Source organism: Pogonomyrmex barbatus, unplaced genomic scaffold, assembly GCF_055798465.1.
Source record: "Pogonomyrmex barbatus isolate J1 unplaced genomic scaffold, ASM5579846v1 scaffold2, whole genome shotgun sequence".
Classification (NCBI taxonomy): Eukaryota; Metazoa; Arthropoda; class Insecta; order Hymenoptera; family Formicidae; genus Pogonomyrmex; species Pogonomyrmex barbatus.
The window spans coordinates 4,033,906-4,050,674 of NW_028297116.1; the positions used below are offsets into that span (position 1 = coordinate 4,033,906).

At 31.8% G+C, this 16,769-nt stretch overlaps 1 protein-coding gene across 1 annotated transcript in view; it reads right to left on the reverse strand.

Moving 5' to 3' along the window:
- Syn1 (Syntrophin-like 1) overlaps nt 1–16,769 on the reverse strand; it is a 199,912-nt gene that overhangs the window by 176,857 nt on the left and 6,286 nt on the right. Inside the window, exon 2 of the mRNA XM_011631791.3 lies at nt 13,141–13,741. Coding sequence (XP_011630093.1) covers nt 13,141–13,741 — 601 coding nt within the window. The remainder of the gene's footprint in view (nt 1–13,140; nt 13,742–16,769) is intronic.

Below are 16,769 nucleotides of genomic sequence, written 5' to 3' on the forward strand. Positions count from 1 at the left end.
TCCTCTTCCAATACTCCCATACAGTACTATTCGTTCGAAATCTCTCTAAATTGTTCTGTTTCTGGCTTTCGACATATTATGTGAAAGTATATTTTTGAAAAAAGAGCAAAATAAAAAAAAAACCAAAGAATTGATTGCTATTATTATTTACTCAATATTATTATTTATTAAAAAAGAAAATTTAAAAATTATTTGATATCCCGTATATAATTTATTTCTTATATATTACTATCGTATTACGCACACGTTCAACAGGCTATTTAGGCTCCAATTTTCTTTATTATATCTTTCTGAGTTTGTGTTTTTTTTTTTTTTTTTTTTTTTAGAAAATTGATATAGCTGATTAACGATATACATGAGCTATGATCACAAGCTATAGATCATATAGATCATTTGTAATACTGCGAAAGTAGATCTCCATTCTAATCCGTCTAAGCCGTCATTTAACTTATGTACTAATGTTCTAAAAACAGAGCAAGCATGATGAATTCTTCATAGTGACCTATCTGTCGTTCTTCTTTCGTTTCGAGTTCATGCGTGGAATCTTGAAGCATGGAACGCCACTTATGTCTCGTTGAATGATGCAACGGTCAATCAATCGGCCGTATAACTTATGCGCATCTGTGTATACCTTTACTACGATTGCATACGTGCAAAAACTCCCGTCCCAATAAAGCCGTCATGCGGCATACGATGGTTATCGGGGTTATCGATCCCGAAGTATCGCGGTGACACGCTCAACCCTTTTACTTTAATGTGAGAAACTTTAATCTTATTTTAATGTGAGAAAACCTAGGATCGACCAAAGAACGACTAATCGCCACATTTAATAATTAAACCTTAAAAAAAACTCGAACAATAGAATTACTTACTCGGTGTGTATTCATCGATCTGTCATAAAATGCATTCGATTATCGAATCTTCTCGTTGCGCCATGGCAACTCGCATTTTGCATGCATATCTGCAGCGCCCGTCATCAGTTTCGTGTTAATTAAATCGACCATAATTAATTCATTACGTAAAGACCGACGTAACTAACAACGGACGGCGATAACAAATATTATTATCCATCAAATGTATTGGGATGACACCCATGTTAAAGTTTTAACAGATTTAATCTTTATTTAATGTGATTAATCCAATATCTAAGGATCATACAAAGATGTGAAATTTTAAAAACTTGAAGATTAAATATAATATATTTAATAAAAATCAAACAAAAAATATATATATTATAAGAATATTAAAATAAAATTTTGTAAATCCAAAAATCTAAGAATTCAAAAAAAGATTCAATGATTCAAGTACTCAAAAATTAAAAAATAATTAACAGAAATAATTAACAGAAATTGAAGAATAACTTTAATCCTTTTGCAACTTTTAAATATAATTACATCTGTCTTCCTCCCCTCCTCAAAAAGTATATTTATAAGTTTAATAAGAGTGGGGAAAAAGTCAATTTGGATAAATTTTTATTATATATATATGATATAACGCACGTACTATTGCACGTATTATTAGCATCTCAATTCACCAACAAATATGTTAAAGCATTACAACAAACTAAAACAAACAAAAACACTAAAAGCATCTTTGTCCAAAATTAATTAAATTGTATGTAAAAATCTGAAAATCTACTTAGTAAAAATAATAGATTATTTATTAATAAAAAAATAGTTAAAAATGTTATACTCGCATTAATAATTCAAATGCAAACTTTTGCATTAGAAAGCATACAAACTACCAACTATGATATTTTGATGTCTGGCAAAAAACCAATAGAAAACCAATAGAAAAATTGTATTTATCAAGATAACAGGTTACTGTCAATTGCAAGCATTTGTCACGACGAAGACTTAATCGACTTAAGTCCGCAGCTTAGAACTATAGAATCAGCTTTTACTTAAACTTATGTCCGTCCGTGCTTGATTGCGACACAATTTCGTCGGACTATTCAAGATACTCTAGGATCTTCCGAGCTTTGGTTCGCTCTTGAATTCCTGGATACTTACGCTCTTAATCCTCTAAGTCCTACAGAGAATGACCTAACCAAGACTTAGTTCAAGAGTTTTGATTTGATAAAACAACTATGTACTATGTACATAAGATTTCTCGCGGGCAAACATTCAAATTAATAATTAAATTTTTATGTCTACAAAATCCATCATATCGAATAATGCGTTTCCAAAAATTACACTTACAAGTCATAAAAATGTAATATATATTTCTTCTTTTATTTTAGTAATTTTCGAGATCTTTAAAAATTTATTCACTTAAACACTCTTTATACGAAATAAATTAAACTATTTGAACTATTAAATTTGAGTTAGTTAATTAAATTTTAATTTATAAAATATTTCCACACATATTTCTGTTAATCCACGAGGTATTCGTTTAAAATTTTGTAGGTGAATACTCTAAAATGTAAATAATCTCTTAAAAGATTTCCAAAACTTTTAAATATGTGAACATTGACAATTTAAAAAATACAATATGCATACTATTAAATGTTGGCTTTCCAAATAATAATGTCAGATTTGCTTAAGAGCATTTGCCATTATTTTTAATTATCTTGCTTCACGCTTGGCTAATTCACGTCATTGAAAATTTTCCTTTTCGCGCCGTTAACAAGCCAAGCTGCAAAATTGTTGGTTGTAGAACATTCTCGAAAGCTGGCAGCAGCGACGGTGAGAGTGAAGAGAAATGAGGATGCGGCGTGAGGGACGAGGCTGCAGCGCCGCTAAAGTTTGTTTTTCATCCCTCCAACCAAGCGGGAGTTCTCTAATTAAAGCAGGAGCGTTTGGCATTCGGCAATTAAAAAGCGCGAACTTCAAAGGCCAATTGAAACACAGCTCGATTTTACATCACCTGTCGTACGCAATCGTCGAGATGAAAGACACGCTACGAACGCGATGCGATTCTGCATTAAAATTCTTGAGTTTTCTTCTAAATTATATTTTTTCATTTTTCCTTTTCTCCTTTTCATCATTATTTTTTTCGTTTTCAAATGCCATCTACAAAGAAAGTATTCGGAAGATAATGCACTCCATATTTTTCAATCAAAACAATTATTGAAATTCGATAAGATTAGAAAAAAAAGTTAATCGAACGACACATCTGAATTAAATTAAAATCAATTAAAATCTAAATGAAATATCATACGTGTATGAAAAATAAAATTTGACAACAATCTGTAATCTGTGCATTGAAAAAGAAGAAATTAGTCAAACACATAAAAACATAAATACAACAAGAATTAAAGTGTCCATATGTGAATAAAAAAAATCAAAATATAATAAAATGTTTTAATAAATTTTATTTATAATATTGCGATTTAATAGATTGAATCCAGAAAATAATTTTTTCCTTCCCAATTACAGATATGAGTGTAATTAAAGTATATCAAAAACATCAAAACAAGTTGAAGAAAAAAAGATCTTCATATCTATATCCGTATGTAAATTGATCTTGTTTAACTATTTATTTAGAATTTGTTCGTCAACAGATGAAAGAGGCAAGAGATTTGCAATCAGTTATATAATTAATATTGCAATCAATATTTTATCGATTAGTGTGTATGATGACCTAAAAATCCAACAGTTATGTAAATTCGTATTTGAATTCAACTTGTAAATTTCATTGAATGTTTTTACAAATATAAAATACGTCTAATACTCCTAATACTTCTATATCAATTTCTATTACTATTTGATAATTTCGTTTTAATTTAGTTTTTATTACAGTTTTTATTATAGTTTTGCAAAAAAAAAATAAAAATTAAATATGTATTAATAAATATTATATATGTATGCATGTATATCATGTCTAAAAAAATTCGCCTCTATGTTCTGTTCATCCCTGTTCCTTTGAGCGATCGCAAACAACCATCTAATCGTTCTACCGCGATCGCTTTACTTTTCGTCGAGGTGCGGTCAGAGGATATGAATATTAAAAGCGGCTTTTCGCGCTCTGATGAATATTGATATCGAAGCGCAGCGCAACATACAACAACTGAAAAATAATCGAGGAATCACTGGAAACCCCTTTAAAGAATCGTTTCTTTCTTCCTGAATACTCGTACGAACTAATTTATGCAATTGCTTATCAACTGTTATCTCTCTTCTCTTCTCTTCTCTTCTCTTCTCTCTCTCTCTCTCTCTCTCTCTCTCTCTCTCTCTCTCTCTCTCGCTCATACTTTTCTCGTGCTATCTCAAAAATTAAAGTCACTTCAATATTATTGTCGTACTGATATTCTAATACACTAGGAAATATTTCGCTCAAAATTTATCAAAGATATTACGAATCCTATGAAAATAAGTGCGTCTAAAATTAAACGTTAATAATTATCCCAGAATAATTGTAGTATGTGTTTGATAAATATTATACATGCGCAAAATGCAAACTATATAAAGTAAAACATTTAAGTAATGAATAGGGTAGCTCATTACGGCGAGAATCGTTTCTTTTGGATGTCGACGTCGCCTAGTTGGTCGATCGCGCCGAAGCCGAACGCTCTTTGTTCCAACCGCCATTGTGTGTCGTGCGGTTATCAGGCGCAGGGGATAATTCGATGCCCAGACACAATGGAATTGCGGATCGCTGTTGGAAAATCGTCTGCGATTCTGCACCGCGTTTCGTGCTTTTCAGACGCCGAATTGCTGATGCTGATTAATTAGGTGTCCCCTCTTCGCCTGTAGTCCGCGTTAATCACATCATCATTAACCCGAAACATCAACAGCAGGGTTTTGCTATTTTTACATATAATTGTATCTCTTTTCGTATGATTCTCTTCAAACGCGTCGATTTAATTTCATCGTAATGATATGCTTTCTGCAGGCAGAAAAGATAACGACGATAAATTTGATATATCTGTTCCTACTTTGTATTGAAGATGGCCTAGAATGGAGCCGAAACATATAAATTAATTAAATAAATTTTGTTATTTTTAAACATATAAAAATATCGCACTTATATTTGTGTTTTTATTTTTGACAATTTCAAGAGTTTAACAATAATGATAATTAGCCGATATATGTTTCAAACAAATAGACAATAGATGGCTTCTATCGGCAGACTGTCTTCGTGTCGAACAATTTTTACTTTTCTGAATTTTAAGACAATGCTTATCGCGAACTATGTGTCGTTAACTCAATGATTTTGCAACGTAGCCTACTCAAACCTAAATCTAAATTCATCCCTTCTCTATTAATTTCGTAATAAAATAATTTCCAATAGTCGGGGATTAATCGATTTCAAATTTGATTATCGATTTAATAGGGAAGGGATGAATTTAGATTTAGCTTTGAGTAGACTACATTGCAAAATCGTTGAGTTAACGACACGTAATTCGCGATAAGCATTATCTTAAAATTCAGAAAAGTAAAAATTGTTCGACACGAAGAGCCAGTCTGCCGATGGAAGCCATCTATTGTCTATTTGTTTAAGAATTTAATCTTAATTTATTTTGATATATTTAAATTTTATGGATTTTAGAACAAGTTAGATCTGCACAATTTTTAACGAAAATTTTCGTAATAAAATATTCAATCAAATAATTAAAAATAGCTAATCTAAACTCTTTATAATTAATATTAATATATTTTTATATTTTAAAAAACAAAACACACGGAAAATATGTTATTTGATTGACTAAATAAAAATTCTAGTGAAAAATATGAACAATTTAGAAATTCCGGTTGAAATTATCAAAATTTAATCTAAATTATCAAGATTTTTTTATTAATTTAAATACGAATGTAGTTTCAATTGATATATCTGAATCATTTATATTGCATCAGAATTTGGTATAGCCAACTAAACTATATTTTCCTTGTAAATATATTTACACATATTTGTCAGAGCATTTCTTATGATAAATAAATGTAAAAACTTTTTCTGATATACATTTTGAATATAATATGCGTATAAATCGTGCACAACATTTAATTGTAAAATTAAAATAAAACTATGGAGAGATTAAATCGAAGCTGACTATAATTTTTTTATAGAAAATCGGAAGGAAAGATAGATCGATATCCTATATGCTAAGTATTTTCATGATTATTATCGTATTATTCTTATACAATAAATTTGAAAGTTTTAGGACAATCCTTCTTTCGAGAGTGCCGTCAAAGGAGACTGCAAGGGATTGCAAAGGACTGCAAGTGACGCAGTCCACTGCATTATATTGCAGAGATAGAGGATCTCCAACGATATATCATGTATCGTGACATGAACTCGTGCTCTGTCTGGCGCTACGTCAGTGATGGCCCTCGAGCCAATAGTCACCGCGCGAAATAAAATGATTACATACATAAAATTTGTTATCATTACAACTCTTTGCACTTAAAATGATACGATGTAAAATTCCACAATATCATCAATAATAATAACGGTGATTTTATAATCAGTCATAATAAAATGTATAGCGACACTTCTTATACTCCAAATAACTTGTACACGATTTTATTCATAGCAGTATGTGTGGGATAGCAATGTAATTACACATACAACTAAACGAATAATTGTGAATAATAAGTTAAAATTGATCATTTTGGCTTTTAAACCTTTATTTAAAAAGATGAATCATAAAATAATGAACCATCTTTTCCTGAATGTATCGTTATTCATTCAAAATATTTTCTACCTTGCAAGTCTAAATTTACGAATTAAATAACATAATAGTAGAGTGTTGTTGAACTACACTCAACTATTAATAACTATAATAAATTTTACAACTATTCCACGAAAATCCTACGCTTGCAGAGATTTTCGAGTTTACGGAAAAAACAGAAATCTTTAATCATTCAATAAAATCTCTTCTACATTATTTATCGCACAAAACTGCCAACGCATAAACCATACAGAATATTTATGTCACAGAGGCATTTTTCTTTTTCTAGAAAAAAGCTACTTCTCGTTTGCATTACTAATTGTTGCACTATTATCGCAAAAGCATTTTCAATTGTTCCGTTATACATCAAATACATAAATTCAACGCGAGGCTCGCCGCCATCGCTAGCTAAGCTACTTTGCATGTAATAGCGAACGTGCGACTCTGCAGTGGCAATTACAAAAACGCGATATCTTCCGGCTGAACATCGGCCGGTTATATATTACAATTGTAGCCGTCTAACAGTAATTTCGCACGATAAGAACGATTCACGCTTCGCCTGTAGACCGATCACTGTCGTCATGTTCGCGTAACTACGAAACGACGTTCAATGACTTTTATATCTAATCCTGCCCACGTTTAACACAATCTAATTTCCCGCGAGTAATTGTTTTTTTAATGATTCCCTCAATTTACAGTGATTTATATTGTCCATTTTGTCACACTAATATTTCTGAATGTAATTTGAATGTAAGCTCAAGCAACTTGAGCGTATAATATTTCATTATACGTAAAGATGTGTATGCATCTTAAGTTAAATGCACAACGGCGCGAAAAATTAGATTATATTACGAAGCGGTGGGTTCATAAAAATCACAAGTATGAAAACGTGCAGGTAGAACTTTTTAGACTCTTCTTGCACTTATCTTCAGAGCGGCTCGAGTACAACGCTTACTATACTGACACGCTATACTGACTCGGATATAAGGCATGAGCCGCGCGCTCTCGTCCTCGCGAGTCTTTATATATCGCTCCACAGTGTCTCGCATGCCTTTCATTTCGTCCTTTACGGTACTTCGTCATGATTTACGGCGTATCCGCATGAGGAACGACGGCATCGCATCGCGCGCGCGCGCGCCTCACTCGCTCCGTCAGTCCGCTTTCGTCTCTCTTCCTTCCTTCCTTCCTTCCTTCTTTCCTTCCTCTCGCTACGGTTTCCGTCGCGTGAGTGTATCTCGCCTGTAATTTTCTCGTCGCAAGATGCCGGGAAAGGATGCTCCGCCAAAGGACGCCTTTGACCCAACTTCGACGTAAGTCGTCGCGTCGCGGCTGCTTCGGGCTCTCCTTCAATGCGGTAGGTCAATGCGGTAGCGATAAGACATAGTGGCTCGCGTAAACACGACAGACATCCTTGAAATGCTCAAGCCTTAAAATCCTAATTTCGATGCTGATTCATCGCTAAATAATCAACAATTTTTTTCTCTACAGGATGCTCAGCTATTATAATTTTTACCCGTGTGTTTTATCAATTTCAAACGAATCTTTTTTTCAACAATATTTTACTGATCTAAAATGCTAAACAAGCCGATTAGAACATCGTTTTCATTCAATTCGAGTCGGTCTTTCTTAAAATCATAAAATAAGATGCAAAAGCGTGCAGAGATCTTATTTTGCCTTTAATTTCAAAGCTCGTCCGATAATTTTTGTAGAATTATTATGTTATAAAATTGAAACAATCTAAAATTTAAAATTTACAACTTTTTTGTTTTGTTAAAAATATTTGTTCAATATTAAATTGTAATCATGAATTTTATTTGTTTTTACACTTATAATCTGTCGCTGACAAAAAAGAGTAATTATACAGCTAAATAAATAAATAAATTTTAAATTAAATAAATGTTCGAAACATTTTAGAGATTCAGCTGTGCAAATAAAATATTTAATTATTTACGTATTAGCATCAACTTTTTAACTTGGATTAATCTCTATTTTTACATTAAGTGCGGTACAAACAGATAAATTTTATCATAAAAAAAATATTATAAATATTGTATTATAAATTTTTCATATAAATTTTATTCCATAAAAACATCGACCACAAGTCATAAAAACGAGTAAGACGCATGATCAAAATTCAATATTATACAAATACTTTTAATGAAACAAAAAAATAATTGCACATTTTGATTTAGATTACTTTATCAAATTTTATAATAATTTAATTTTTAGATAGAATATATTGAGCTTTGGTATGCGACTAATAATGTTTTAGTTTACATACACGTACATATATAATTGTACGTATATATATATATAAAATTGTAATTTAGATAAATTTGTTAACTGTGTAAGTTCAATCTAAAATAAAAATTTAGAATTCAAGAAAATCTCACAAGATTTTGCTAAAATATTCGATAATAAATAGGATGCCATTTTGGATCAAATTATTATAATGAGGAAACAGTCATCATTATGATCATTACACATAAACCACATATATATACATAAGCTTTAAACTTTAAATGAGCGCTCTTATTAAAGTTTTAAACAATTGTGAATATACTGTCATTACGCATTACATAATCATTTCCATAATCACTTTTTCGACAACTACAATCGACTTCAGCTCATTGTTGCGCGAAATTGCCGTTTGTTTGTCGTGCAATTAATGACGAGAAGGTGAGCTAATTATTAGCACTGCCTATAAAATGAGCACTCTCTAATTTACACCCATTGGTAATTGGTTCCTAGCAACGACTAATTAGTTGAATTTAAATAATCAATATTATATAACTATTAGAATTTTCGGCCAGTTTTTACAAATTACGAAATTAATGTTATATATTTTTGACAACAAATATTTACAATAATAGAGATATTGCTAAAATATTGATGTTTATATTTGTCCAATATTAATTGGAAATTCTCAAACCTACATACATCATTGACATATAAAATTGTTCGCCTACGAGTTGCTATGTAATCTTACGAAGAAAATACAAAAGAAGATAAATCAATGATTCAGTTTTAGTAATATTCAAAGAATTATTTTATAATTGTCCAATGTATCCTATTTTACTCACCAACAGGTTAAAAAATAAATAAAATTTTATCTAAAAGACGAGAGTCAAGATATCTCTTCCTTTATGTTTAAATGTTCTTTATGTTTTATGTCATGTTCCGTTGATATAGCGAATTTTGGCTGAAATTTTGGATATTGTTTTCTCGGCATGACTTTCTTAAATATTAATACTTTTCATAATTAGTAATATCGATATTATCAATTACAAAAATTATCAAATTATATCAATTATAATAAAAGCTTTTTAATAAAAAAAATTAATCAAAAAGACAAAACAAAATAATTGATGTTCATTCGTAAAATGTCAAATTCAATTGATAAATAAATCCATCGTTTTCTTTTTGTATATACATCATCTTGTATTAAAGAGTTTATACTCTAGATAGAAGATGCAGTTTTAGAATTCCATATAGAGCAGTGGAAGACGAGACGCCTTATTTCAGTAGCTGATGTCTCTTCTTCATGCGCTATAACATGAAATGTCGCATGTATAGTTTATAAAAGAAAGCCATAAGGTGAATAGGTTTCGAGGAAACTATAAAACGAATAGAATAAATGCTTGCTGCATTTTTATATTAGACGACATCGCCTTCGCTAGTAAAATCGTTGACGCAAAATATATAAAATATATCGATGATTTTTATATTGTAAATTTCATTAGATGTTACAGATTTAGCTTATCTTTTGTATCTTGTAAACCTTTTATAACATGAATTGAGATTGGATTAGCTTAACATTGACTTCCAAAATTTTTCAGAAAATTATAGTTATATTAAATTTTTCTACATTTTTTTATATATAATGAAACATTTACTTAAAATGTAATAAATAACGAAAACATTACCTCGATAATAATTTTCACGTGCGCTTCCAATAATTTGTTGTTAAACATTAAAACATGCACACGCGTTGAAAAAAGATATCTATCATAATAGTTCAGATATAAAATATGGATGCATTATTTTATCTCATATAACACGCCATGCGTTATTTTCTCATATGCGCGTCCATCGTGTGCGATTATTACGCAAATAGCTCACGCTTAACCGATTCGTTCACAGTAAGCCCTAATCAAGGACATGCAACATTTCACAGACAAAATTTTCTAGATTCGACGCGAAGATTATCCAGCAACGAATAGATAACCATTGCGAAAAAGTCACGCAAAGTTGCACATAATACCTCGTAAGAATCGTATCGCAAAAGCGTCATCATAACTTTCACGCCTACTTGCAAATTTCTCATGGTCACATGACTTAACTTCCTATTTATTTACTATAATTCCATAGATGCGAATACGTATTTAATCAAATAAAATTATTTCCATTATATCAATCATTATTATATTACATATAAACATCATTTGTACATCCTTTTATCAATTCTCAAAATTTATTTTATTTTAATAAAATTTAAAAATAAATAATAAAATAGTAAAAGTTTTTATGGATTAATATGGATAATATGGATGGATTTTTATGGATTAATATGGATGGATTTATGGATAAAAATCCATGTTTAACATGATTAACGAAGTTATTCATAATAATATATATACTCATATCAAATTCTTCTTTCTCATTTTTAATTCACAATTCCAAAATTCAATTTTTAAAAAATTTTTGGACTCTGTACAAAATCTGTACAATTCCTGAAAATTATTTGCCTCATTCATTTTATAAATATATAAACTACATGTATCAAAATTTTCCCTAATTTTCCATAATTTTTAGAAAGCCAGAAGCTATTATAAATGTATAGAATTAGACATTTTGCTTATTAATTTATGATATTAAACTTTTAGCAAAACCTTTAATGAGCTTTATCAATAGAAATAGTTTGATGGAATAAGCGAAATATTTCTCATTAGACATTCCGCATAAAATTGTAGCGAGAAGTGCCTCTTCATAGAAGCAACTCAAGATTCAGTCGGATTGAAAGCGCTTCATTATTTGCTGCGCTCTGTAAGTGGTTCTTCCGATCGAGACGTGCGCGCCACCGGCAATTCTTATTCGTCAAGGTAGAATTTCTTTTCATCCTTCTATGAGTCGAATACGCGGAGCAAATGGAAGAAAGGAGAGCTTCAGATTGCAATAGCTCAGTAACAACCGTCGAGACATTTTCTAGCTTTTGAGATGCAAGAAAATAACGATGCAGCGATACGCGTACAATCACATGGCAAGATATGATAGCGTCCTATGTCGAAGGGCTCGAGGCGTTGCGCCTGCGTCGTATCAGGAAAGGAATGTTAAATGTGAAGTGCAGAAAAATGCATGTCCCTATCCCAGACACGTTTAGAAACAAGAGACAATTGCAGACAAAGGAGGTAAAGTAATGACGTATGCGATGAAAGGGTGCGGAAAGGAAGCGCGCACAAGATATCAAACAATGCGTATATATATATATATATCAATTCTCTCACACACACACACACACACACACACACACACACACACACACACACACACACACACAACCGCCCTACGCGCGCGCGCGCGCGTGAATCTTATCTGTTTTCACGTGATTGATGTAAAATACGAGAACGGAAGAAATCGTGGATTAGTAAGAGACATGGGAACATATGTTTTTCAACAGTATAAAAATAATAGAAAAAAGAATTTGAAAAATCAGAAATTTTCTAAGAAATTTTATACATCTGTATTCTAAAAATTTATAGATAAAAAAGAAACCAAAACTTTCAGATTACAGATTTTGTTTTGTGATTTTTGCGATATATAACTGGTATTTTTATTCCAACATAACAATCCATTAAAATCGAGAATGTGCTCTCACATCCAAAAACCTTGAAAAAAAATATGTACTTCCAATCTCATCCGTAACATATCAGATTTTCAAAATATTTACTTTCAAAATGACAATTTTCTCAATGCATCTTCAAACTTCTTGATTTCCGGTGCAAAGAACACAGGGTAGTGGATGTACCGTGCATAAAAAAATAGTCGACTTTTTTCTTCTAACCGGCTGCACACACACCCGACGCCCCAATCCAACTAAAAGCCCTAGATAGCACTTACAAATGCATTCTTTCTTGTTTTTTTTCTAACCCTTTCCAGTCAACCTGGGAGGGATGACAAACGGCACAAATAGAGTGCGAATAAAGACGCGGAATTTAATGCTGCATATGTCAAGAATGTTTTGTGTCGCTTAGTACATCTATCTTCCGAGGAACAGATCCATGAAACTCCTGTGCAAAGTTACGTACCGAGGAACAATGCGTCACAAGTGAAATTGGTATATTGCATGTTTCCCGTGTAATATAGTTGCCATATGACGCAAATTGCACGTTGTCCATAATATTGACGATGATGTCATATCCTACGATCCTGTATCGGAGTGATCAGGATGCTTTCCAACAACTTGTATGGATGGCAAATTGTATACTCTAATTTCATTAAAAAAATATTGAAAGTAAATAGCAACTTACCTTCTAGTTCGACGATCTTGCCGGCTCTCTTCAGCGCCTTCACTGCCTCGTCGTGCGTGGCTTCGCGTAAGTCTTCGCCATTTACTGCCAAAATGGCATCGCCAACGTAAAGTTGCTCAGTAGCGTCCGCAGCCATGCCCTTAAAAATCTTCGAGATGAGAATCGGCATTTTGTTCTCCTTGCCACCCTTAATCGAAATTCCTAAACCATTGTTGTCACTTTTGACTACACGGACAATGCGCTTCTGATTGGCTACCGAATCGGGCACATCCGGATCGTTCAAACTATCCACATTGTTGTTGTTGATGTTGCCGTTGTTTAGGGCATTGTTACCGGTCTCACAACTCTCATCGAGCGAAATGCTGAGATAATCATCTTCCAGAGAGACGAATATGCGATACCACTGACCGCGCACTTGAGTCTCGAGGATCCCGGCACGTCCCGACGCTGAAGATGAAGCGCCTGTAGTCGTGGTAGTCGACGAAGAGGATGACGATGTCGCCGCGGTCACCATCGAGCCGATACCCATTACTCCCATGGCCGAGGAAGCTTGGCCGCTACCACACAACTCCACCATTTCGATTTCTTCGCAAGCTGTACGCTGTAACACGTCAATAATCGCGTATATATAATTTTTTTCCTTTTTTTCAATATTTATATATGCTTTAAAAACTTAATGATTATATTATCATCAAGCTTTGAGATATGCATTATGAATCGCATATATAGAATTTGGAGTTTTTTGACAATTACAAATTGACATTATATTGACTTCAACGATCGCGTTTGATTAGATAAACGAAAGAAAACTTCACAGAGAGAAATTCTATTCAATTTTAATTGTATGAATGTTCCGTACAAGAGATTCAATATTTATATATTTTCATTCTCTTTATATTTTGATGCTACCCGCTAAAAAAACTATATTTCTTATTGCAATTTTTATTTTAACTTATAATATTATTATACTGAAGATGATCAATTGTAAAGTCGAAACGACATTTTGTCGACTGTACATTTTGATATTTTATTTTTAATTATTATAAATATTTAGCATTAAGATCCGGTTTATGCTCTTTGACTCATTTATTTATGCATGATTAGATAGATCGAGGATTCAAAAATATTTAAGAAAATTCCATGCTAAATAAACATGTAAGAATTTTCTCTAATAAGTTATATGATGAAAATTAAAATAAAATTAGAAATAACTGTGAACAAATATATTATTTATGGCACATTTTCTCATGGACAAGAGAGTGAGTTAGAAAGTCTTAATTTGTTTGTCTCTTATGCTTTGTTCAATTTTCAATATAAAGCTCGAAAAAAATGACAATATATAAAATGGATAGTGCCAAATAGATGGTGCTACTCAACGTGAATAAATCAATTGTACTATATGCCGGCGAAATTCGTAATTTGAAAATAATTGATAGCGGTCGACAGTGACGTGGCCGAGCTCTCTTTGTTTTCCTCCCACACCATTATTTCCATCAATCCAGTATCGCGTCGCAACAATAGCGTTACTACTGCCCGCGTAAAATGGTATATAGGGGCAACGGAAAGCGAATAATTAGAAGAAAATTGCATGCGCTTACGACGTGCATGTGCATGCGTGTGTGCGTGCGTGCGTGCGTGCGTGCGTGCGTGCGTGCGTGCGTGCGTGCGTGCGTGCGTGCGTGCGTGCGTGCGTGCGTGCGTGCGTGCGTGCGTGCGTGCGTGCGTGCGTGCGTGCGTGCGTGCGTGCGTGCGTGCGTGCGTGCGTGCGTGCGTGCGTGCGTGCGTGCGTGCGTGCGTGCGTGCGTGCGTGCGTGCGTGCGTGCGTGCGTGCGTGCGTGCGTGCGTGCGTGCGTGCGTGCGTGCGTGCGTGCGTGCGTGCGTGCGTGCGTGCGTGCGTGCGTGCGTGCGTGCGTGCGTGTGTGCACACATGTATATGTAATAACTTCAACTAATTCGTACTCCATATGCTTTGTTTTTAATTAATTCTAAAAGTTTTAATGAATTTCCAGAGTAAAATGTTTGGTTAGAGAAATCATTAGTTCATAAAACAAGAGAACTTTCAGAAATCTGCAAAACAAATGAAATCAAGAATTCATAGTTCTCACTAAATTTTGAAAAGATCGAAAGCATGTTTAACAAAAGAATATCATTTTATTTTCCTAATATAAAAAAACAATCCATATTATTAATTCTTTAATTAGTTTTAAAAACTTAGAAGAGAAATTAACATTTATTTTTAAATATTCTATGTATACAAAATAATTTCGTAAATAAGTTTTCCTAAACAGTCTTTATAGCTTCTTGAATACAATTCTATGCAAAAATAATGGAATAATAGGATATGATAAGTAACGCTCGCATTTAATGTGATAATATAACACGTAGATACGTGGCAAGGTTATATAATTAAAATGTTTGTCTCTGGGAATTAGTCCTGCACCAGTTGTACCTTCGTGTCGCTTAAGGTGAAAATGCATGAGATGTCTTTATGGATCATATAACTATATTTAGATGTTGCCCGTTTCTACATAATATTTCACATTCTGGCATCTTCTGGGATCATAAATTTGTAGTACGAGTTGAAACAATTTGTTAATTATTTTTACAAAACAAAGATTACCTATATCCAAAGATTATCTATGTTTCTCTTGAATGAAAATCTATATAACTTTACAATTACAATTATCTATAACAATCCATCGATTACAATTAATTAAACTTGTTCTATCATCTTTATGTTCTAAAATATTAAGTTTCATGATCATCTTTCTTAAGGCTCATTGTTTTCTTAGAATTTCTTTATTCTCTTCTCAAGTTTTTATCATTTTTTACTTTTTTAATTTTTTAGCCAAAAATATACAAAAACAATTGTATAGAAATGTAGAGTCCTTGAAGTCTTGGATTCTTCTTACATTTTCGATAACAATATTGAATTACAGCTTTTCTTGTTACCATTGACGCAAATTTTAAAAGACATCGTATATCATTAAAAATATTTTACAAATCAAAAGAAAAAATTCAAAAGAAAAAATTTGATATTCACTTTAAAAAAACTTTAAAACATGAAATAATATATGATTACAACATGTAAATAAATTGATGTATATCAAGCATTAAGAATTATTTTATAATTTTAATATCTAAATACAGACATAGCAATAGAGATACTTTATAATTTCAAAATTTAAATATATATGTATTGTAAAAGTTGTCTAATTACCTAAGCTCGAAATGTCGATATGAAATATTATCATATAATATTAGTACAATTATAATAATTGATGTCTCGATGCATCCATAACCATTTAATAATTATAGTTATATGCATGACATCAATTATCATAATCACATAAAAGTAACCAAAACGGAGATATTAATAATATGATATTACAATACATATTATATACATATTATATACAATAATACTGCTTATGATGTCTCCATAATAATGTCTTAGTTTAAAATTGAATAACTCATCAAATAAAATAATAAATAAGTTTAAAAAGTTATTAAACATCTTCGTCTATTTAATAGCAGTTGCGTTTTATAAGTGTCAGATTAGTACATAAATACAAATATCAAGAAATACAAATTTCAAGAATTAAAATAAAGTTCCTAATCTGCTTTGT